Source organism: Choloepus didactylus (assembly GCF_015220235.1).
Source record: "Choloepus didactylus isolate mChoDid1 chromosome 11 unlocalized genomic scaffold, mChoDid1.pri SUPER_11_unloc2, whole genome shotgun sequence".
In the NCBI taxonomy this organism is placed as follows: domain Eukaryota; kingdom Metazoa; phylum Chordata; class Mammalia; order Pilosa; family Megalonychidae; genus Choloepus; species Choloepus didactylus.
The window spans coordinates 3,520,751-3,546,450 of NW_023637579.1; the positions used below are offsets into that span (position 1 = coordinate 3,520,751).

At 37.4% G+C, this 25,700-nt stretch overlaps 1 protein-coding gene across 1 annotated transcript; it reads left to right on the forward strand.

Moving 5' to 3' along the window:
- The first annotated feature begins 2,637 nt into the window (after positions 1 to 2,637).
- On the forward strand, positions 2,638 to 22,643 carry GCSAML (germinal center associated signaling and motility like). The gene is made up of 4 exons (XM_037823328.1): positions 2,638 to 2,692; positions 9,245 to 9,294; positions 21,334 to 21,362; positions 22,273 to 22,643. The coding sequence occupies exons 1-4, from the start codon at positions 2,655 to 2,657 to the stop codon at positions 22,513 to 22,515; spliced, it is 360 nt and encodes a 119-aa protein (XP_037679256.1). The 5' UTR covers positions 2,638 to 2,654; the 3' UTR covers positions 22,516 to 22,643.
- Positions 22,644 to 25,700: the final 3,057 nt, after the last annotated feature.

A 25,700-nucleotide genomic window follows, 5' to 3' on the forward strand; every position in this document is an offset into this window, starting at 1 on the left:
TCTGCAAATCTGATTTTCTTTGATGCTAACAAATTCTAGTCTTTTCTTAGTGCCTTCTGCATCAATATCTAACAAAGTTTCTTGAACTTTTTAACAATAATGCAAAGGAAATATGTTTCCTGAGAATTGCCAGTAAGCAGGAGTGTGACTCACAGTCTGAAATTTTTAACGTGCAACCATACAAAGAAGCAGAGGGATAGACCAGTTTTGGAGCTGTGATGTTACAGGAAAAAGACCATTTGAAGAAATACTATGTTTAAAAAAGCAGTGTGGTAGAAATTTTTCTTTAAAACAGTTTTATTCACATACCATACAATCCACCCAAAGTGTACAGTCAATGGCTTTTGGTATAATCACATAGTTATGCTCTCACCACCACAATCAACATTCTCATTTTTCTGAAAAAAAGAATCTCATACCCCTTACACCCTTTTATTAGTGATACTTAATTTTGTTATAGTGCCTTCATTACAATTGATAAAAGAATATTACATCACTACTAACTATAGTCCTTGGTTTGCTTAATTGCACTTTTTTCCAATATACCGTCCTATTATTAACAACTTGTGATAGTGATGTATGTACATTTGTTCTAGTTATGTAAGAACTTTCTTATATTTATACAGTTAACCACAGTCACATCCACTATAGTTTTGCTACATTATACACTCCCATGTTTTATCCTCTAGCTTTCCTTCGAGTGACACACACAACCCTAGCCTCCTTCTTTCAACCATACTCACGCTCAGCATTGTTAGTTACATTTACAGTATTTTGCTACCATCACATAGAATTGTGCCTTCTATTTCCAAACATTTACAATCCACCTTATTAAACATCTTTACAAAGCATCATCTGTTCATTCTCTATCCTGTATCTCCTGGTAACCTATACTCTAAATTTTAACTCCCTAGAGTTTACTTGCTATAATTAGCTCATATTAGTGAGACCATATAATATTTGTCCTTTTGTGTCTGACTGATTTCACTCAACATAATGTCTTCAAGTTTCATCCACGTTGTTGCATGCATTGGGACTTCATTCCTTCTTACAGCTGCATAATACTTCATTGAATGTATATAACATAGTTTATCCACTCATCCATTGATGCACATTTGGACTGTTTCCATCTATTGGCAATCATTAATAATGCTGCTATAAACATTGGTGTACAAATGTCATTCATGTACCAGCTTTCAGTTCCTCTGAATATGTACTTAGTAATGGTATTGCTGGATAATATGGCAATTCCATACTTAGCTTCCTGAGGAACCTCCACACTGCCTTCCAGAGTGGTTGCACCATTCTGTATTCCCACCAACAGTGAATAAGTGCACATCTTTCTCCACATCCCTTCCAGCACTTGTAATTTTCTGGCTTTTTTTGATAATGGCCATTCTAGTAGGTGTGAAATGATATCTCATTGTGGTTTTGATTTGAATTTCCCTAATAGTGATGTTGAGCATCTTTTTATGTGCTTTTTAGCCATTCATATTTCCTCTTTAGAAAAATGTCTACTCAAATCTTTTGCTCATTTTTAGACTGGGCTGTTTGTCTTCTTATCATTTGAGTTGTAGGATTTCTTTACATTTCCTGGATACTGAACCTTGATCACATATGTGGATTCCAAATATTTTCCCCCACTGAGTAGGCAAGACACCTAATTTCTCTGTCCTCAAATTCATCTTTTAGTGCTTGTTTGATAGTCATAAGAATGATGATAATTGACAGAAAACACCAAAAGTAATATCCAAAAGACATATTATGGATTTAGGTGACGGTCACACCACCTTATCTGCACATGGATGACCACACACGGCAGGGTTCAGAAAAGATTGGTCCTCAGCAGAGAGCCAAGATCAACAGCCCTCAAATCCCACAGGAATAACAAGCTGCTGAATCTGCCTCAGGTTTCTAGAGAAGCTCACATCCTCCTGTCCTCTGGTCTTCATACCATCTTGGCCCTTTCCACTTCTTTTGGACACTTTAGAAATTTGCATGCTTGATCACAAGTGATCTCAAATCAAGAGCTTTCCTGACTATGAAATACAAGATTGATAGATTCAAAAAGTCAGATTGTAGGAATTATTTTCAATTTCAAGCCTGGCCTCTGAGGTCTATTCCTGTTGTTTATTTCTTTTTTCTTTTACAATTATTTTATTTATCAAATAAAAAAACCTTTTCAAAGAAAACAAACCAAAGCAATGGTAAAAATGAATTTCCTGAAATAACATCATTCCTTCCAATGTGCTCCCACCATACCAAAAGAAAATTTACGAACCATAGTCACACCTGAGCATTCCCATATCATTAAGATAACCCTCAATATCTCATCTGTCCTTATTGGATTATCATTCCAACTTCACTAGCTGCTGTCTCTCTCTAGGTCCCCTATATTCTATAATATAAGGCACTTACTTTATGTTTTTTCACTGAGTTCATGTTAGTGATACCACACAATATCTCTCCTTTGGTAGCTGAAATGTACTCTGTATCTGTGGCTGTCTGTCAGTTTTGAAGGCATAAAGAGAACACAGGCTCATTTTTAATGATTTTAGTGAAGCTAGAAAAGAGGGTGAAAACATTTGGAGGAGGTAATGATGACTTTTTTTACCCCTGTGTTTCCATTTAGTTGCCTGGGAGAGAATCAAAAGATGCACAAGAAGGTAACTCCAGAAGTGATAAGGAGACGGTAAGAAAACAGCAAAACAGAACATTTTTCTCTGAGATTTTCTTCCACAATCTCTTTCCCAATAGAACAAATATCTTGGCCTCTTAGAGCCAAAATTGAAAACAAGTCCTTGGAGATTAATTCTAAGACTTGGCTGTCAGTTAGATTATGACTCTAAATGAGAAGCAATATATTAGTGCACGTGTGTGTGTGTGTGTGTGTGTGTGTGTGTGTGTTTAATGTTTATATAAAGCAAGCACACAAAAATGTAGGTAGAAGAGTAGATTTTGTCTTTGGTTGGTTATTTGCAATGGCCACCCTTCTAAACTATTCCTCATATACCAGCCAGAATAATCTTGAAAATGTAATTCTAATCATGTCATTTGTTTGTGGAAGACCCTTCAGTGGATCCATCATCATGCCCAGGATAAAATTAAAACTTCTCCAACAAGTGCTATGATCTTATAAGGTTTGACTCCTGCTCACCTCTCACCAGTTATTTTCCAGGCACCTTTGTCTTATTTAGAGCTCAAGCTGCAGAGCTCATTCTCACCGCAGTGCCTTGAGTTATGCTCTCTCTTAACATCTTCGCACACGATGTGTTTATTTGCTGTGTTTGGACTGCTTGGCAGCATCTCCTCATATCAAAGCTGGCCCTCACGTTCTCCCTGGAGAGGCTCTCCTGACTACACTATGTAAGAACATCATTTTCCAAACTCCATGGTTTTCTTGCACTGCACCCTATTTTATTTGCCATGACCTTAACCTCAACTTGTAAGTACACTTGTTAGTTTAGCTTTTTCACTTACGTTCTCTTTGAGGTGTTAACCAGGGCTGTTTGATTTCTATCACTTCTCTGTTGCTCAACACTTACAAGCCACTCAATGGAAAAAGAAAAAAAAAAAGAGATGGAAAAATCAACAGATATTTGAACACTGACATCCTGCCCAGGCTTAGATTAACAGAAGCACCCTCCCCTATTTTGCAATCATGGCTTTCATATCGTTGTGTTCAATCTCTTTTCTGATATTTTCATCTCAAGATCTGGGTTTCTTTCTCTGAGATGGCCTCTTCTCCTACATGGCAGGAGAGAGTGCAGTACTTAGGAGCAGAGCCTAAATACAGGCTTCAGCCATTTCCTGAGTGTTTCACCTACACTCTCTCTGCACAAAGAAATAGGTTGGTCCGACGTATGAATCCTCAGAGACAGTGTATCCTTAGTAGCCAGGTTGAATATGGTGACTCTTTGCTACACCACTTTAAAAATTGTTGCTTGAGAGGAAAGAGGAAAGATCTGGTGAATTAAACTAAATTAAACTTATTTACTCAGTTTGCCACTAATCATTGTGTACAGTATCATATCAAGTCATTTAAACTAGGATTTTGTGGAATCATTTCTGTAATGAGTTCTGGACCAAGTATTATTCTCTGATTCTTTCCTGGATATCAGAATCTAAGTTAACATTTTCAAAGGCAGGCAAATCAAACTTTATTCCAAACTATTTGCAGACAACGACTTCTATTTAAATAAAAATAAATTAGATGTCTCAGGGTGTCCCCATCCAAGGAAATTTTATGAGTGCGCCTCATGGAAATGTAACCAGTCTGCTTGGAGAAGTCTGGACTGGTTTGACTATCACAGGAAATTGCAGTCGACCAATTGATTATAAATGCCTATAATTCTTTCATGGGCCAGAACTGAATTCAGTTATCTTCTTGGGTTCTTTCACAGGATGATGCTTTTTGAATAAAGTCAAGATTTTTGTATCTTCTTGAAACAATTTTTTTTTACCAGAATATCATATTCTTCATTTAAATCATGCCTAAAACATATTTACATAGAAGGCAGTATCAGCTCTTTCAAGTCATTTAACTTTTTAAAATTTGTGGTTATAGTAATATAATATAGTAATATTCATCCTTTTAGGGTAAACAGTTTGATACATTTAGAAAAGCATATACATATACATATACAGTCCTGTAATCACCAACCCTTGGCAAACACTGATCTGATTTCTATAGTTTGCTTTTTTCAAGAATGTCAAAGTATTGTGTGCTTTTATCTTTACTGATTTTTTGTTTGTTTTCCTGCACTTGAAAAAATTTTTCCTATTCTAACTGATTTGACTTCAAGACTTCATTCATTCATTTCCAGTTTTTCTTATTTAGTAGTGGGAGCAAATAAGAATAAAACCTTCTCTCTAAATAATATTTCAGCAGTATCTTATGTGCTGTCAAAGGAAATACTATTGTCCAAAAAGTACAGATATTTTGCTACCTTGCTTTTTTTATTTATTTTTAGATCTGAGTAGTTCTTCATTTCAAAACTTGTTTTACATTTTTAATATTAAGTTATATTTTTATTGCATTATTACCAGTATCTGTGCATTCTGTGTTGTGAATTTTATTGAAGTGTTCTTTGTCATGTATTTTATACCAAATTTGGGACAGGCTACTCACCTTCTTTAAATTTTGGTTTCCTTGTTTGTAAATTGAGTTTAAAATACAACTATTTTAGATTCTGATTGTGAAAATAAAATAGAAAATTATCAATGCATATTCTTTAGCATAATGCTTGGCTTCCACTAGTACTTGATATATATTAGCTAGTATTATATTAGTTATTATGCCCCATGAGTTTCTGAAAATGTTGTGCATTCTTTTGTTCAAAGATCATACATTTGAAATTTATTAGAGAAAGTTTATTAATTATATATTTCAGATATTGTGTCTTAGTTTTTCTGCTTTTTGTTATTGACTGAGAGAAATTAATTTACTACTGTTGTGTTAGAGTTAACTTTCATGCTTTCTTTTTCTTTGCTTCATATTGGTTATAAATGTTTTTGGGTGTAACAATTTATGACAGTTGGAGCTCCTCTTTCAACACCTGCTTATAACATGATTTTGTATTTTACAAGGTTCAAATGATATTATTGTAGAGTTTTGTTTTTCCCTAAAAGACTCATAAGTCTTATATCCTCTGAGAAGTAATATATTTGACAATGCATTTTTCTTTCCTTGGCTAATAATACAGTCCTGGTCTCATACATTTCCCCTAACAATTCTGTGGATTTTGCTCCTGTCTCCTGATGTCGAGTCTTGGCTCCTTTAATTCCCCATATGTGATGACTCATGTCGGGGACTGAATCACAGCTCCATGAAGCGATGTCTGGGCTTTGAGTGTTGTGTGTCAAGGTGAGGCCACGCTGAGTGGGGTGGCCTTACTCCATTATGATGGGGGTCCTTTAAAGAGATTGCTGAGCAGGGGAGTAGAGACCAGGGGAGGGCATGGAAGGTGACATGATTGAGCCACCCCCTGAAGGGTGCAGAGTTCAAGGAAAACACTGGACTTCTGACCTCCAAAATGTGAGACAATAAATTCCTGTTCTTTAAGCCAACCCATTCTGTGGTCTTTTTCATAGTAGCCTTGGACAACTAGGGCAACTTGGTTTTAGATACTTTCCCCATGGATTCATTTTTTATCCTTGAAGTTGAGAAACCAGGATATAACCAGTGTTTCATATGAGTTTCTTTTTTCTGTGTGTAATCAATTTTTCAGAGTCAAGATATTTATTTTTTTCAGGAGTTTTCTGTGATTAGATCTTAGAATACATTTGTTTCATTTGCTCAGTTCTTACCTTCAGGTATACCAATTGTGTGTATTGTCTTTTTTTTTTTTTCACAATTATCATCCTTTATCCAGTCATTCTATCTTCTAGTTTTCTACTATTTAATTTTCATTATAAGCATACTTCACATGCCACTGCTCTGTTTTTAGAAGTATTTGGATTTATTTATTGCTGCTTCTAATGTTCAGTTTCCCTAAAAGATTTCATTATTTCCTTCAAATATTTTCCTGATTTATGACAACTCACTTTCCTTCTCAGTTTACTATTTTAGTTCTTCTTTGAATCATTTAAATTATCATTGTGAATAAATTATTTTATTTCTTTATCTCTCTGAGGTGTGTTTTTACTGTGTTTTCTCTATAATTACATATAGAATGTATTTAAATATTAGGTAGCTTTTTTATATTATTTCAAGTAATGTCTCTTCTGATAATTATTTATTATTTGCCTTCAATATGTTTTTGTTATTCAGTTCCATTTTTGCAACATTGTGCTTAGTATTTGGAATCAAAGCAGGTCATTTGCATAATCAAATGGTGTGTTTGTATGTATCTGTGAGAGACAGCGCTTTCGTTTAGGGTTAGGGTTAGGCTTGGTGATAGATTTAGTGTTGGGGCTGGGGTTGGGTTTGGGTTTAGGTTAGGGTTAGGGTTAGGGTTAGGTTTAGGGTTGGGGTTGAGGTTGGGTTTGTGTTGGTGTTAGGGTTAGGGTTGTGGTTAGGGTTAGGGTTAGGGTTAGGGTTTGAGTAAGGGTTAGGGTTAGTGTTAGGGTTGGATTTGGAAATGGGGTTGTGTTTGGGTTTGGGGTTGGTTTTAGGTTTTGGCTTAGGGTTAGGCTTAGTTTTAGGGTTAATTTTAGGGTTATGGTTAGGGTTGGTGTTGGGGTAGGGTTAGGCTTAGGTTTAGGTTTGGGGTTGGCTTTGGTGTTGGGGTTGGGATAGGGTTAGGGTTTGGGATAGGGTTAAGGTAGGGTTAGGTTTAGGGTTAGGTTTAGGATTATTGTTAGGGTTATGTTTGGGGTTGGGTTTAGGTTTGGATTTAGAGTTAGGGTTAGGGTTAGTTTTGGGGTTGGGGTTGGGATTTGGTTTATGTAAGGGTTAGGGTTAGGTTAGGGTTAGGGTTAGGTTTGTTATTGTGGTTGGTATTGGGTTTGGGGTTGGGAAAGTCTTTGGGGGTGGGGGTGGGGTTAGGTTAACTGTTAGGTTTAGGGTTTGTGTTATGTTTGGGTTAGGGTTAGGATTAGGGTTATAGTAAGTGTTTGGGTTAGGGTTAGGGTTAGGTTCAGCTTTAGGGTTACGGTTTCAATTGTGGTTGGGGTTGGGGTAGGGTTGGCTTTTGGGGGAGGGTGCAGAAGAGAAGTAAGCTAAGATCCATGTTTCAATTATGGTAAGTTGTTTCATGGTCCCTCTTCACCAAATATTATCTTCTCTCTGCCTCATGTGTGTCTCCACTCAGGATTTATTGACCCCTGTCAGAAGTGGGTAGGTCATCAGTTGCATCGTTTCTCACCTCCACATGTCCCCTTAGGCTGAGGAGTTTGGGGGACAGAGAAATAAATGGTGATATGTTTATAGCCCTTCCTTCCCATGGTCCCTCATCCTTCTTCCATCCCTGTAGAGATCATGTCTGTTTCCCTAATGACTGGTTTACACTCATCAGTGCCCAACATCATAAATTCTTAGTTAACATTCCTGAGACCGTGTCTTTTTAGCTTCATTTTTTCTTTCTAATTAAGCTTGTGAATACTACATAATGAAAATGTACAAAGAATAAGGTTTCAGTTTTTAGTTAGATTCAAGTCAAAGGCATTCATTAATAAGGAATCTTTGAATGAAAGCATTCCAGAAATTTCTTAAGCTATCTGCTTTATCACAATGGTCTGCTCCAGGTTTTTTGTTTGGAAAATCTATCACAGTAAGGCACAGCTGTTTATTGGATAAGCAGGAAAGAAAGATATGCCTGTGGCAACTGGAAAGCTTCAAGGTCTTTCAAGTTGTATAAAGTGGACCTGCAGAAACAATTAAGCGCTCTCAGGATGCAACGTTGCAGCTGCAATGTGATATCAGACAAGTTGCAAAAAGTACACAGCAGCCATCTCTTGAGGTCAAACCTGGTACTTAGATAGACCAGAAACCTCCTGGACATGTAGCTTGTGTAGCATAATCTGATCAGGTGCGGATTTCACAGCAGATTCATGTTGATCGGCTAGTTTGGTATTGAGCTTTTGCTGATACTCCTCTCGAATTTTGTCCCCACTGTTTTTGAAGAGCCGCTCACATATTATCACACAGATGGACGGTAAAGATGGGCGCGCTCTTCTCCGTCCGGGAGGAACACGGAGGACGAGGTGCTGTGTGCGCTGAGGAGCGAGCGCCTCCACTTCTGGCTTTATGATCTGAAAAACTGGCCCCGGGCCTGGAAGGCGACGCTCGCAACCGGGTGGGCGGTGGGATCCGCGACTGAAGCGGCGGCTCGGTGGGAGGTCCAAGGCGCGGAGCAGGGCGGGCGGAAGGGCGCAGCGCAGAGGCACAGGGGAGCCGGGAGCTGCACCGCTGGGGCCGGGGTCGGGGGCCGGGGTCGGGGGCCGGGCGGTACCTGCGGCCTGACCCTAACCAGACAAGCTGGCACCAAGCTCCCCCTGACTTGAGTCGAGAACATTGACCTTCCGTCTTCTCCCTTGAATTGCTCACATTTCACTCTGCTGCACACACACTTTCCACACGTGGCCTGCTAGTCTACTAATTCCTTACTTTCATGAAGTACTGGGTACTGCTCTCCGCTTTTCGCTCCTGTCCTAGGTTTTGGTGGTTTGTCAGAAAGGGCTTTTGATTTTACTGATGTAAAATGACCTTCAGCGCCGGGCAATGAAACACTTCTCGGAAGTGCATGTTCATTTTGGAGAACCCCCTTCAGTTCTTGTCTCATGTTATCTCTTTTCTTTGCAGGCAGGAAACGACCACATTTGAAAGACAAAATCAAGGTCAAGATAAGGAAAGTAAGTCATCATTTCCCAATACTTTTTGTGCTGGGGAAGTTGTAAATTTAAATATACGAATTAGCTGAATTTCTCTTGATATTTTTTTGAAGAAGACTGGACGAATTGCCATTTAGAATACTTACTATAGAAGTCTTAGTCCTTCCTTTGTCTCATAAAACTGATAGTAATAAGCTTTGTGTTATGGTAATTTCTGATATGATTTATCCCAAGCAACATATAATACATTTCTATGGGAAGTGATTAGCCAAAATACTACTGACTTTAATTTATATATTGGTATTTCAAAACAGGGCCATTTCAAATATTAGCTGGTAGTTTTTTTTTTTTTTTTTTTTTTTGCTCAAGTTTTTGCTCCGTTTGACATAGGGTCTAGGTGTGATAATCATATAATTAGTCAAAATGTACAATTATGAATAAAAGTTGTCAATTCCTAGAAGTAGATACATATAAAGGAAGCTTGCTTTTTTCTTGCTGTCACTTCAACTGTCTTCCCACTTTACAAACAATCTTCTTTAACAAATTGTAAAGCCTCCTTATTTGAAGTTTTGCATTTGCCAACCACATCTCACTTCTCTGTAACTTGCTTCTGGTGCTACCACCTCACTGAGTGTATTCCATGGGCTAAAAAATAAATTTATTTCATCAAATATCATCATGATGGTAAATAGAATAACATTTGTAAAAAGCATTGTAATCTTTACTATATATAAACCTGTTATGTGAAACAGTTACTTCAATTGGGTGTATATGTGTGTGTACAAAACCATGGTGTAAATTATGTTTCTAACTGTGAGTCATGGTCAAAAAACTCAAATACCTAAATGCCCCTGCCCAAGGATAATTAATGACTTCAAACTCTGAGGGAGAATTTTCTACCTTAATCTTAATTGCCCTATCTCTAGCACTGATAAGTGCTGCTTAATAACTCCCTTCTGAAACCGTCATCAGTTTATTTGGCACTACACTCTACTGATTTTCTATCTCTGGCCACATCTCCACTACTTTCTAACACCACATTTTCTTGGGTACACATGAAACGCTGGTGCTCCTCAGTGGCCCATCTCGGAATTTTTCTATTCTCTTGAAGAGTTGTGTATGATTGATCTTACTTCTTTTAGTCTTTGGTAAAATTTTCTGGTGAGGGCATCTAGGATGGGAGTATTTCATAGCTACAAAGTATTCATATTTTCATCTTGTAGCTTCATAAGTTACATTTCTCATCAAATTTGTCATTTTCTGTTAAAATTTCAAAATTTGATGTTGGAAGCAATGTAGTTATTTTAGGTTATTTGTTTTTCTTATTCCTTGGTTTGGATACGGTTTACTAATTTTCTTGGGGTATGGCAGGGACATATTGGAAATAATAGTTATTTTAAGTTATTTTTTTTCTTAATTCTTTGTTTAGTTTGAAATGTATTTTTTACTGTTGGTTTGTTTTAATTTTTCTATAGAGTTAAAAAAATTAAAAAAAAATTTAAAAAAGTTGTAAAAAATTTCAAAATTCTAACCTTAAATTGTTCACTATATCCTCTTATTTAATTAACATGCACAGCATCTACAGTGATGCCCAGTTGTTCATCCTGAACATCATGTACATGTGTATGTCCATGTGTCTATGTCTCCCACATATTATTTTACTGATCAGTTTTACTTAACTTCATTTATTTTATTAATATTTTTATGGAGCCAGATTTTGTCTTTTTACTAATCTTCTATTATGGGGTGAAGGGATCTCTCTTGCTCTCGGCCCAACTCCAACTGGTGCATCATTCCCTTAAATTCTATGGGACTCATAGGGATAGAAGATTCAAATTGATTTGGAAGGGGTTATCCTGATGTAATTCAGCTTATTGAACCCCAACTAATTTCAGTTGGCTGTAGGCTCCATCATTTTCCTTTGGTCTGCCTAAAGTCATCTAGGTTATCTGACCCTTCCTGATTACCAGGATCCATCAGCCTTATGTGCTCAGTGTGTTGGACCATTATTATGTCCTGTGGGCAAATGAAATGACTGAGAATTCCTGCAGAACAGGTATTTCCAGAGAGACAGAAATTGATGAAGCTTTGTTATGTACCAATAAGGCTATGCTATGTCCCTCCATATGAAAGCAAAGGCCTATTAGATGTCTGCCTTTGTATTGCTTTAGTCCAACAAAGAAACCTCACCTGCAACAGTAAACACAAATTAAGTTGTTATATAATTAAATCTGTGAAAATGTGCAAGACCCAGCCACCCTTGACACAGCTAAATAGGTGATTAAGTGGAGATATGATCAAAATAATCACCTCTACATTTTCTATATATTCAAACAAATGGTTTCCTGAGTTCCCTAAGGAAGTGACTTTACTGCTAATATTTTACCTGTTTGTGTACATTCTGTGTGGATCATCCTGCCAGCGTACGTTAGGAGAATCAATGTGATGATGCTGCCAGTTGCCTTACATATATATTCACCATGCTTTCAAGAATTGTGGAAATTCCCAAGAGGTGTTTATGGGCCCACTGAACCCACCATTAAACAGATAAAGGAATTGTATTTGTCCCCTACTTTGACTAGTGCCCTAAGATGCTAGGGAGATCATTTCAGGGATGTCATGCAATTTCCCAAGACTTCTGGACTACAACTTTAGCATGTTCTCTGTTTCTGTTCTCCAGAAGTACCCAGATCATAGACCAGTCTTTACATTCCTCATTCTTTTCATAATAGTCTATTGGAGTAATTACTCAGCCTGGCCTCTTCAGTTCAAGTGACAGTAGATAAAAAATTAATTAAACAATTTGCTACACTTGTGTCACATTTTCTAATGCTAATGGGCTCTACTCTGCCTCTAAATCAAATCAGGTGATGTAACCAAGCCCAGATCTTCATATTGTTGGGAGTTTTTTGTTGTCATTTCCCATTCCCAGTGCAAGTTGTATTTCAGTAACCATTTTGTTGGGTTGCAGGAAAGACATTACAAGCTATTCAATGGGTTACAAGTCATTGTAGGAGCTTTCAGGGGATATTGTCAAAAGTTTTCAAATGGGCAGGACTGAAGAGTTGACTAAACCAAAATGCCATATTCTTGTTTTTGAAGGAGAAAATAATATACAAAAATTCCAAAGGATTTTGATATTGAAACTGTAAAATATTTCATATTTCTCTAGGAAAAATAATCATAGGAGATGAAAATTTTTTACCAAATTTAGTAAAGAGGGCAGTATTGCCTTAGTATGCACTGAAAGAATAATGCATAAAACCACTCCTCTGCTAGGTTCCTTCTGAAGACACCAAGATGAAGCACCTCCTTGGATTTCCATATTTTCTTTTGCAAAAATGAGAAAAGGTCTCAATATCTGTGGGTATTCCCAGTGAGACCCCCCAACCATTTTCCCCAGCCCTTAACATTCTAATCCTTTTAAGACAGTCAAACTGCCTTGAGATCATCAAAATCTATCTCCTTATTCCTACTATCCCTGTTCATGTCAATATCTAGAAGAAAACCTGGATTCCCAGGCTGCTGTGTCATTCCTGTCTGATCCCATCTCCTGACCCTCCCAGTCTCCTTAAACCCTTAACTTCACCCTCTGGATCACTCAGTCAGAAACAAAACACCTTGTACCCTCAGTCTTTTCTCTGAAGTTTTTCTTCAACTTCAAGTTGCAATTGAAACCTGATTCTCCCCTTGGATCTGATCCCTGAATACCTTTCAATGAATGGAAGTTCTCTCTCTGACACACACATTGGGTGGCCTAAGAAAACTGAAGTCTCTGGAACAGGGTTGGGGTTCTCTTTGCTTCTAACAGGGACCAACAATTCATCTTCTCTTCCCCATAAAATAATTTGAATGGTATATCATCAGGCTTTATCCCTAAAATAGGGTTGCCACATTTAACAACAAAGAAAAACACACAAAATAGGACAATGAGTTACACTTGATTTTCAGATAAATGGCATGTATTTTTAGTGTAGTATTTCTTAAATACTCACAGGACATACTTATTCTAAAAATATGTGATATTTATCTGAAATTCAAATTTAACTGGGTATCCTGTACTTATTTCTGCTAACCTTACCCCATACTTCTTCTAGTTATGGTCCTCTACTGATCTCTAAGCTCTTGAACATTTTGTATCTTTATCCATTCATTTTCTCCAATAATCCATTTTCTTGACATTTCAAAATACACATTCCTAAGCCATGGGCCCTTTTGTTTTGCCTCCACACTACGTCAGCCACTCATTCTCCAGGTCCTGCTCTCAAACGTGTCTTTACCAGTGAGGCAACTCCACTGTAATCTTTATTTTCAAGTGGTCAATCTCTGGAATCACTTCTTATACTTCCAGCTCTTCACTAATGTCTACTGATTACAATTTTTTGACCCTACAGTACAATCTATTTAACCTGGAAATTTTCAATGACACTCGCCCTAATGTCATGTCTTTCCTTCCTTTTTTGTGTGGCTGCAGTTTAACCATCAGTTATAATCACTCCCTTAAATACCACAACCTTGTTTCTTCCTACTTCTTATACCTTGTATTAGTTTCCTAGACCTGCCAGAATGAAGTCCACACATTGGGTGGCCTAAGGCAACTGAAGTTTCTATTTCTCACAGTCCTGGAAGCTAGAAGTCTAAAATGAGTGTTGGCAGTGCCCTGCCATCCCTGAAGCTTCCGGGAAGAGTCTACTCCATTCTCTCTCCTGGCTCCTGGTTGCTCCAAGAATTCCTTGGGTTCTGCCTCCAACTTCACATGTGGATCTTCACTCTTGTGTGTCCCTCTTCTTATAAGGATGACAGTCATATTGGATTAGGGTCACCCTACTCCAGTGTGATCTCAGCTACTTCCCTTCCTGCCAAATAATGCCCTTATGTCCAAATGACCTTGTTTCCAAATGATATCACATTCCCAGGTGGTTGGATTAGGAATTCAACATATCTTCAACAAATGTTGAACAAACACTCAACATTTTGGGGGGTGTGGGCACAATTCAACTCATAACACATCCACTTGGCAAAAAGTGATTATTGATAACAACCAGCTCTCCAGCCCCTCATTGCCCACATCTGAAAAGCTGCATTTAATGGGAAAAATACACCAACTTTCATTTTAAATTTATGATGTTAGTACTGTTTGGCAACCATACTACCTTTCCTTAGTGTGTGTATCTGCTTACTTTCCTGAAACACTCTTTTTTACTTTCTCTTCCCTTCTACCACACAAAACTTCTGTTTTTACTCTCAGCTAATGGCTATCTATTTAATTGAGAAAATATAAGCATTTAGAAGAGAAACTCCACTGTTCCCACAACAACATCTGCATCTCCCTCTGCATTCTCTCCTGTCTCTTGGGTAACTGTCCACAGTCTATCGGCCACACAGATTCTATTTCCCGTTTACATATTCGAGTGCATCACACCAGGACTCTCTTTTCTTTCAACCTATTAGTTTTTCATTCTAATTTATTTCTGATTTATTTAGCAATGCTATAATTTATTTCTTTGAGAATTAAACTCACTTTGCTTCACTTCCCCAGTACTGTCACTTCTTCTCTTTATGACAATATTTCTTGAACTCATTACCCATTGTTTGCCTTCAATTCCTCTTTCCCATTTCTTTCCTGAAGAAACTGAATTTAAGATGTTTTCCCCATTACTACACTTAACCTCTTCTGCACACTCACAGTCTTTCTTAAGATGCAAACTATGCTAATTCTTTTAAAATTTGAGTGAGATCATGGTACTACTTGGCACAAAACCTTCCCTTCCATTGGCTTCCAATGTCAGGGAGTTTGTGTACAACCTACAATTCTTACATTGGCCTGCAGGGCCATATGCAACTTGCCATTCTTAACTATTGCACAAGGAAGCATTGGCTACCAATTCCAGTGAAGAAAGCCTGTTATAGAGCAAGGGCTCATTGACTGACATGCACAGAATCAATGCCGTGGCACCAGGATTTCAAGAAAAGAAAATGTTCTATTACATGGCAGCCAAGTGTAGACAGTAGGAAAGAAAAGCCCAAATCTGTCATCCCAGGCCTAAAGAGCTTAGGATTTTTATGGGATTCAAATAAAGGGAGGTGGAGATAGTGATGTTATTTCAGTTGGTATATATTGACTGGTTGTGTTTCAGTTATAGCTAATAGCAAGTGTGCAAGTGCAGGCATGAGCAGCCCTTGAAAACTGACAACAGCCAGCAGGGATAAACACAAACTGTCTGGGAACAAGGGCTGTAAGTGACAGCCAAGGATCTGGTTACAGCAGTGTTATAGGTCACTCAGCTGACATTAGATAACATCCACAATAATCAGTAAAGCAATGGAAATAAGCTAAACAGATGGGCTGTAAGTTCGTGGTAGGTGTCTGCTTACAGCAGTGTTATAAATTGCTCAGTTGACATAAGATAATGGAAATAAGCTAAGCACAACTGGGCTGTAAATGAGGGGGAAGGAAGGCATCTGATTACAACAATGCCATTAAACCCTCAGTTAACATTAAATAACAACCACAATAACAATAAAGGAATGGAAATGAGCTAAACAAATGGACTATAAATTAAGGGCAAGTGTCTGCTGACAGCAGCAATATAAATTGCTGAGTTAACATAACTATAATAACAAGTAAAATAAATAAGCTAGAATAACAACTACAATTACAAGTGAAACTGCTGTACTCAGTGATGACAGGCCCACTGTGTGGAAGATGGCAAAGGTCCTAAGTGTGGCAGCCACCAGTCCAAACACTTCTGCCCACTCCATGATACTGCAGTATCACAGTTGCCAAGGAAGACATGACACACAAGCACAGGTTGGAACAACTTTTTATTCACACAGAGATGAGGCAGAGCAAAGTCAGCTTTCATACTGGGCATTGGTCTCCCCTGACCAGTGGTTCCCTTCCAACAATGGATGCAGGTGTTGAATTGTGCACAACCCTCTAGGGTTGCAATGTGGGAAAACCCACTCCCTCCTGTCTAAGAACAGATAGACTGCTGGGGTTGGGCAGGTGCCATATGACACGTGTGGTTCAGCAGCAGCCAAGATGATCACCAAGCCTGGGCAAGGAAGGATCACTCTGTAAGGGAGAAGGACCTGGGCCGAGCATGAGCTCACTTCCCAGCCTCCAAATAAGGGAATGTTCTGGGCCCAGGGCTCTGATTTGGAGGGGTGTGAGGTCACACAATGGCTGCTTCCTGACAGTGATCTCTGTTACCGCCTTTCCCATTACTCCCCTCCTTGCTCACCCTTCTCTGGTCCCATTGAGCCCTATGGCTTTTCCTCAGATGGGCAGGCATATCAACACATTCTGCATGTTTCTCTGTATTGCAGTTGCTTCTGCTATTATTTTCTTCCCCAGACATCCAAATTACTGACTTCTCTATTTGTGTCTTTGTTCAAATGCCATCTTCCCACAAGTCTTTCCTGATCACTATTTTATACTGCTTTCTTCATAACCCCTCCATCTCCATTCCATTTCAAAGTTTTCCTCCATAATATTTTCCATATCCTGAAGTACTACTTATTTTATTTCTTTATTTTATTTTTGTCTTAATCTATAATAATGTAAGCACACAAGGAGAGGGATTTTATGTGGTTTTTTTTTTTTTTCTGTTACAGTAACTTAGAATTTGGAATGTCCTGGAACACAGTAGATGCTCCAAATGAAGTGTTAACTGAGTGAATAAAGTATTATAATGTTACAAAAAAGGGAAAAAATATATTAGAAACATACTTAGACTGCAAAAGAATGGATACACAACACACACAATGTAGTTTATTATATATATATACATATATATATATGTTTCAGTTTGCTAATGCTTCCTTTTGCAAAACACCAGAAATGGATTGGCTTTTATAAAGGGGTTTTATTTGGTTGCAAAGTTACAGACTTAAGGCCATAAAGTGTCCAAGGTAAGGCATCAACAATTGGGTACCTTCACTGGAGGATGGCAGATGATGTCCGGAAAACCTGTTAGCTGGGAAGGCACGTGGCTGGCATCTGCTTTCTCCCAGGTTGCATTTCAAAATGGCATTCTCCAAAATGTCAGTGTCAGCTTCCAACAGCCATCTTCAAAATGTGTTTCTCAGATGCAGATGCAGCAGTGAATTTTACTGCATATCTTGTTTTTAAAAAACAACTCTTTGCTAATTTGATGATCATAATATTTCCAAGGTAAGGCATCAACAATGGGGTACCTTCACTGAAGGATGGCCATTGGTGCTGGAAAACCTCTGTTAGCTGGGAAGGCACGTGGCTGGTGTCTGCTTGCTCCCAGGTTGTGTTTCAAAATTGTGTTCTGCAAAGTGTTGCTCTTAAGGTGTTTTGTCCTCTCTTAGCTGCAGCTGCTCTTCAAAATGTCACTCTCAGTTGCTCTAAAGTTCTTCTGTCTGTGAATTCCTTTATATGACAGTGATCCAATTAACACCCCACCCCAAATGGATGGGGTAACACCTGCATGGAAATTATCCAGTCAAAGGTCTTGCCCACAGTTAGAGTCACATCTCCATGGAAACAATCAATAGGCTCCAACCTAATCAACACTAATATGTCTGCCCCCACAAGATTGCATTAAAGAATATGGCTTTTTCTAGGGGACATGATATATACAAACCAGCACTATATATATAGATATGATGTAGTGTAAAATGCACACACACACACACACACACATTTTCCTGGATTACCCTGGATTTTCTGGGTGGGCACGATGTCATCACCAAGGTCCTTAAAAGGAGGAAGAGGAGAGCAGATGAGGCAGTGTTAGAGTGGTGCAGCAAACCTGCCATTGCTGGTTTTGAAGATAGAAGGAGGGCGTGAGACAAGGATTCTCCATGGCCTCTAGAAGCTGGAAAAACCAAGAAAACAGATTCTTCCCTGGAGCCTGCAGAAGGGATGCAGCCCTGCCTCCAAGAGAGCCTTATTGACCCCTGAGACCTGAACCCAATGGACCTCTGATATCCAGAATTATAAATTAATAAATTTGTGGTGCTTTAAGCCACCAAGTTTGGGGTGATTTGTTAGAGTAGCAATAGCAAACTAATACAGTCTGGAACATTAATGCCATTTGACATGGCCATGACTAAGACCATTTTCCAGGCTCCTACACCAGTGGTTGGAAATATTCTCAGCTGTGTGAGCTGGCACGTGGAGCCCAGACTCTCTGGAAAGTGCACCGATATCAAGACATTCAGTCCCCTCAACTGTAAGTGTTTCCCTCCCCAGTCCAGGACCCACTGAGTCCGTTCAATAACCACACAATGTGGGTGAATTCATTTTTCTGTTTACTTGATTTTGGCAGTTAGTCAGTTTTGTAGAGTAAATATTCCCTGTCTGTCATAATCCACCAATTCAAGGGAATACTTGGATCTGATTCTCATTTTCAGTATGAGTACAATGAGGTAGTCCTGGTAAGGTGTAATAGTTGGCTTTCCTTTGCAAGATTACTTCTCCAGGGATTTCAAGGAAGGGAGGAAGAGCCTCACTATTCAGGCCTGGAGGGAGTGCCTCATCTGACAAGAGAGACTTGCTGGAGCCTGGGATTTAGCGTAATTACAGTCATCAGACATTCTCTCTAATATTCCCTTTCTGACTATAAGTCTAATGTTCTTTCCAGGCTGATGCCCTGAACTTCAGTAAAAGACCCAGTTGGAGCATTAATTCAACTGGTGATTAGCAGAGTCATGGCAGGTTCCACATTTTCAATTTGAGGCTTAATCTGATTGTTCCTAAATATTTTAACATCTTCAACACCAGTAGGTGAAACTATTTCACTCAATAATCCTGATTTTGTCATGTCCTTCACACTGAGACTTTGCTCTCCAAAGCATTGTCTCCAGTGCTATGCTTGAATTGTGTTTGGGCAACAGAATTGATACAAAAATATATTAAATCAAAGCATGTTTGTTCAATTAAATAATTAAATATGACTATTGTAAAGATACAGGACTATATGAACATATGTAGCAATTCATATGTGAAATAAGAGCATTGAAAATGACTTCTATTTTTTAATTAGAAATTCTTAATTTTGTTTAAAAACATTCTTTAATATACTGTAAGATTTTGCTAAGAACCACCATCAAGTTTATTAGGTTGTAGATTTCCAAATCAATTTTCTTTTTTAAACAGGGATATTTGCCATAATTAATATTATGTATGATCTCTGTAATTCTGATTTATTAAAAAAAAAATATCAAAAGTGGTTCTCACATGGGCAGAGATTGGACAGTTGATGATGCAGGAGTACAGAGTATTCAATAAGGCTTATTGTAAAGGTTCCTAGATTGCAAGCTCTTACACCAGTTACATCTATTCATGAGTTTTAATGTTATTTAAGAGATGTTTGTGTGGTACAAAATTTATATTCTCTGTAGCATACTATGTAATGTAACCTGTATGATCAGTTTATTTAAACAATATAATTACATGGAATCTAGAATAGGGAATGAGATCTTGCACAGGTTAATGTAATACCCCAATACATCCCAGAATACTTTGAGCAGAAAATACAAAAGTATTTGCAAAGTCCCATCGAGGACTGGGGAAAAATGTGGAAATATTAAACTTTCTTACTTGAGGAATTCCAAATATTCTAACAGGCATTGGGAACTCCAAATTTAAGGAGTCAAGCCCTTAATCTTGGGGCTTGCCCTTATGAAACTAATTCCTGCAAAGGAGGAGCTAAGCCTACTTCCAATTATGCCTAAAAGTTACCCCCAGAGAACCTCTTTTGTTGCTCAGATGTGGCCTCTCTCTCTAAGCCAACTCTGCAGGTAAATTCCATACCCTCTCCCATATGTGGGAAATGGCTCCCAGGGGTGTAAATCTCCCCGGCAACGTGGGACATGACTCCTGGGGATGAGCTTGGCCATGACATCATGGGATTGAGAAAGTCTTCTTGACTAAAAGGGGGAAGAGAAATAAAATAAAGTTTCAGTGCTGAGAGATCTCAAATGGAGTCGAGAGGTCACCCTGGAGATTGTTCTTGTGCATTATATAGTTATTCCTTTTTAATTTCTAGTGATTAGAGTAGCTAGAAGGAAATACCTGAATGTGCTGAACTGTAACCCAGTAGAATTGATTCTTGATGATGCTTGTATAACTATATAGCTTTTATCACTTGGCTGTGTGATTGTGAAAACCTTGTGACTGACACTCTCCTTACCCAGTGTATGGGCAGATGAGTAATAAAATAAAGACAAAAAATATATCGAAACAATAGGGAAGGAATAAAGGGTATGGGATGTCTTGGGTGTTCTTTTTTAATTTTTTCTTTATTTTGGATTAATGAAAATGTTCTAGAATTGATTATGGTGATGAATGCACAAATATATGATGATATTATTATATTAGCCATTGATTGTATACTTTGGATGGATTATATGGTGTGTGAATATATCCCAATAAAATTGCACTTAAAAAGTGATTCTCAGGTTAATTTGTGTAAATTGCTGTAGTCTTTATGAAATTTAATCAACTTGGGTCTATATTTTTGTAAGTAATTTTAAATAATTAGTAACTCATTTTTTTCTGTACCAATCTCTACAATGATTGTTCTCTTGAAATATTAAATGCCTTTTCTGTGATACTTTTATAGCAAAATCTCTTAAATTTCCAGCTATAACTATTCTCTATTGACACTTGGCATGCTTTACTGTCAGATAAAATTGTATCACTGTTTTGTATAAAATTGTATCATTGTTACAATGTTTTGTATAAAATTGTTTTGTATAAAAATGTTTTGTATAACATTGTATCACTGTTACAATGTTGATAAAATTGTGTCACTGAGTTTCAAAATCTACTTTATTGACCAGACTTGGTATGTGTTCAATTACATAGTGGAAATAGTATCCTTGTTGCCTCAAAACATATGTTCTTTCTTGATCTTGCAGTCAGCTTTGAGAATCTGAATTATAACATGCCAGGCAGGCAGATATTCAGGGATTGTTTGTAGTTTCATCTCTGCATTCCATCCTTTTCACTTTTCTCTCCCCACTGTGATGGTACAAAGTCTTAGGTTGCTTTTTTTTTTTCCCTTCCCCATCTTCCAGGTCAAGATGTTTCATCCACTTCTTATCAGGTAATTAAAATTTTCATTAAATTTTTCTTATGAATGCCAAAATAAAGATGATTTTTTTAAGCATTGCTATAAATCTTTCTTTACTTGCAATTCCTGAAGGGACTTACAGACATCTTACACATTTAAAATAATTTATTTGGAAATTTTTATGCAGTAATGGAAGGGAATCTCAACTTGAAAAGTGCCTTAACTGGCTCAGACGTCTGCCAGGTTCTCATTGTGGTCTCAAATCTTCTGGAGTCTCGTATTAATTTTCTAAATTATAACAAAAACAAGTTAAATCAAATAAATTTACACTCAGAATCCCATCACCATTAAAACATCAATTCTTTTTAGCATTCCACATTCCTTTCCAATTCTTGTGTGCAGGAATTAACATTTATATTTATGGACATAGAGGAAATAAAAAACATGAAAAAATTTATTCCTTTTAATTAGTGCATACCATCTTAATGTTTTAATTTTTCTTTCTTTGCCTGTGTACTTGAAAACATGTTTAAACTCTAAATTTTATTAGTCATATTTTACCTTCTGAAAATGTATTTTCAGACTAAGTATTTATTGAGGCCTGATAGTTGCATATATCACTGGTCAACATGTGTGACCTAAAGTACATGATTGCTCTCTCCAGATGATCAGTGAAATGATAGGGTCCTTCTTCCCTCCTTTTTTGGGGGGTGGGGGCATAAGAGTAGATTGTGTAGTGGCATGAAGCACAGTACACGGTGCTAAAATGAAGTCTAAAAGACACTGGGACCTGGAGCTACCTGGAGCCAGTGCTTCTGGACACCTGAGGTGTAAAAGCATCTTCCCCTGGGCAAAGGCACAGAAGGAAGAGGGGCAGGCACTCGGGTTCATATCTGATGGATGGTCCTGGATCCTTGATTTCTTTTCTCCTTCTGCTTGGCAGGAAAATGAGGATGGCAGTGGCTATGAAGAAGTATGCTACACAGTCATTAATCACAGTCATCATCGGAGACCCTCCCTGAGCTCCACTGATGATGGCTATGAAAATATCGACTCCACCACAAAGAGAGTGAGGCAGTTTAGAGATGGATCAGAAACAGAATATGCCCTTCTCAAGACAACCTGTGTTTCTAGGCCTGCTTCCAGCATCCACGAGCATGATTATGAGACTGTGTTTCCCTGCTAGAGACCCTCCTGTGGCCTCATCACCTTCCTGGTAATGAACATGACCCAGAAGGAGAATCCAGGAAATCCTCTCTCAGCAGCTCATGAATCACCTGCTTCAGCCCAGAGATTAAAAATGATGTTGTTGTGCTGTATTGCCTTAGGCAAATATGAAACATGATATCTCTGTTGTTTGGGGTAAACCATATAAATTGATCCAATGACATAGATTATTCTACATCTTTTGTTTGTAAGGTTTGGGGACATGGATGAGGTGGAAAACTTTCCTAGGACAATAAGCATCCAATAGAATCTTTACAGATTGTGTTCTGGAATCTTCTGTTCCTAAACCTGCTGTCCCAAAATAGAATATCAACATTTCCAATCCTACTTGTTTCATTTTTAAAGTGTAATCCACTCAATGAACTTCTTAAAAATATAGAACTGGTGGGTGGCCAGACTTTTTGCTAACCTGATATTTACTTCAATTTTGCCTTTTTCCATATACTGGAAATTCTTGCATGTAAACTTGTGGTAATAATACAAGTATCGAGTATTGTTTTTTGATACTGACCTGAGAGGAGTAGCTGAGAGGAGTAACTGTGACATCATAAAAACAAGATGAAACAAACCAGGTTCAGTTGCCACTTTTTTCCTTTCTCAGACAGTATATTCAGCAAATTGGATGATTCTGTTAAAAGATTAGTATTTTAAAAAATGGGAAATAAGTGTGTATTTTCAGCTTTGTTTACAGCATACCAGTAACTTGTACTTTTACTAATAAGAAGACATATTGTCTGGACTTAAAATTTGGGCAGGCTGGTGAATAATCCATCTTTTTACATTTTCATTCCCAAGGCATTTTAAAATCATAATCCAACTTCCCCGTCAGAATGCAGAGGTCTTAACTGACAAACCATTCATGATGTATTTTTCTATATAGTTACAAAATACTGATATTTTGTTCATTGACAATTATCAATAAGAAAAGGATCTTTATCTAAACTATTTGCTTTATACAAGTTTTAATTTTCTACCCTGGAATAATTCTAGTAATCCTTTGGAGTGATTTCAATGTGCAGAAGAATAACTTAATAGAATCTTGCGATTCTAGAAAATCCACCCTGTCAGAAATATGCCAATCTTGTGGAAATCATCCAATTTTAGGAAATGACTCTGTATGCTTTTATAGTTATTTTTGATATGTAATAAATATCATATTTAAAATAAGACTGAGTAATTTTACTTTGTTTAACAACATGGAATTATAGCAGAAGGGACAGACAAAGGACTCATGAATAATACTGTTCAGTACAAAGAATACTGGAGTCCAAAGGCCTAAATATGACATATTTGTTAACTATAAGCCCTGGGCAGGTCACTTAATCTTTCTGAGATTGTTTCTCAACTAAGAAGAATTAAAAATATAATGATCTTATGTTTGTGAAGACCAGTAAAATCACTATTGTAAAAGTACTTTTTAACCTGTAAACTACTTTCTAAAGGCTAATTTATTTTCTTATGTATGTAAATATTTGTACTTTTAATTTATATTCTAATCGACTTTACTGAGTTATAATTCTGTACAAGAAAATGCAACCACTTTAAAGTTAGATGAGTTCTGTCAAATGCATTCACACATGCAATCACCACCCAATCAACATATAGGGATTTTCTGTTATCTCAGAAAGTTTCATCATCCTCTTTTTATTCAGTTCCTCCAGTCCTAGAAACCACTGATGTGCTTTGTCTTAACTATAGATCAGAAGAGTTTATACCTTTTTATTGTTGAATAGTATATAACTGTATGTGTGTACCATAATTTGTCAATCAAATCATGTGTTGATGGTCACATGGGGGCATTTATAGCTTTTGGCTTTATGAATGAAGCGGGTATGAATGTTTTTGAATATTCTGGGTTATATGGTAATTGTATGCTTATCTTCATAAGAAACTGACAGACTGTTCTCCGAAGTGGTTGTACCATTTTACATGCACACCAGCAACGTATGAGAGTTGCGATTGTTCAACAATCATACTACCAGCATAACTGCTAAACTTGGGCTATGCCAATATTTCAATTAAAGCCATTAAAATGGGTGTGCAATGGTGAGATAGCTTTACAATTTGATCTGCAGTTCCCTGATGATTAGGGAATGCTTTATGTGCTTATTACACTATGTGTTTATTGCCTATTCATACTTTTTGTGAATTGTCAAAATCATTTGCCCATTTTAAAAATTAGTTTGCTTGTCATCTTGTTACCGAGTTGTAAGACTTCATATACATTGAATGCAATTCCTTTGTTTTATATATATATATATATATGTCACATAGTATGTACAATTCTATGGCCAACATTTTCATTTTCGTAAGAGTGTCTTTGGAAAAGCAGGGGTTTAAAAATATCAATGAAGTCCAATTTATCAATTTTTTCTTTGTACCATGTTTAAGAAATTTTTTTTTCTTCTATGCTTTCTTCTAAATATTTCAGAGCTTCGGTTTAGATTTTAGGTCTGTGATCCATTTCATGTTAATAATTGTATATGGTGTGAAGTAAGGGTGGAAGTTCACATTTACCCAAACTGGTATTCTGTTATTCCAATAACATTCTTTGGAAAGATGTTCTTCTCTTCTTTAAATTGCCCCAACACCTTTGTTGAAATCAACTGAAATATTTGCATAGGTGTATTTCTAGGCTCTGTATTTTGTCTATATCTATGCTAATCCCATATTGTCTTGAATACTGTATTTTATATATTTTGAGATTGGGTAGTTTTAGTCTTCCCAGTTTGTATTTTCCAAAGTTGTTTGGACTCTTCTAGGTCATCTTAATTTTCAAATAGATTTTAGAATCAGCTTCACAATTCCTACCAAAAGTTTGTTGGGATTTTACTGGATTGTTTTTGAATTTGTAGATCATTGTGGTTCCACCAGGCTGGACTATATCATGTTCTCTCTGTGCCGAAGCTGATGGAACAGACTTTGCCTGGTACATCTCTTGGCCAGCAGAGTGGAGGGAAAGGGGCTGGGTGTTTTTTAAACTTCTGCTGGAAACAATGAATATTATCTACATTCACATTCCATTGGTCAAAGCAAATATTATGGCCACACTTGGTAAATAGGGTGAGTGTGTGAAATCCTGCTGCATGGAGTGACAGAGAAGGGGCAATGGGCCAATGCTTATGGGTGAGCTGTATCACAGTA

Bases quoted from the DNA above. Each gene is read 5' to 3' on its own strand.
- GCSAML (XM_037823328.1), top strand. From the start codon at position 2,655: ATGCACAAGAAGGTAACTCCAGAAGTGATAAGGAGACG. The intron at 2,693-9,244 runs GTAAGAAAACAG...TTTTCTTTGCAG, and splicing joins CCAGAAGTGATAAGGAGACG to GCAGGAAACGACCACATTTG. The intron at 9,295-21,333 runs GTAAGTCATCAT...CCCATCTTCCAG, and splicing joins TCAAGGTCAAGATAAGGAAA to GTCAAGATGTTTCATCCACT.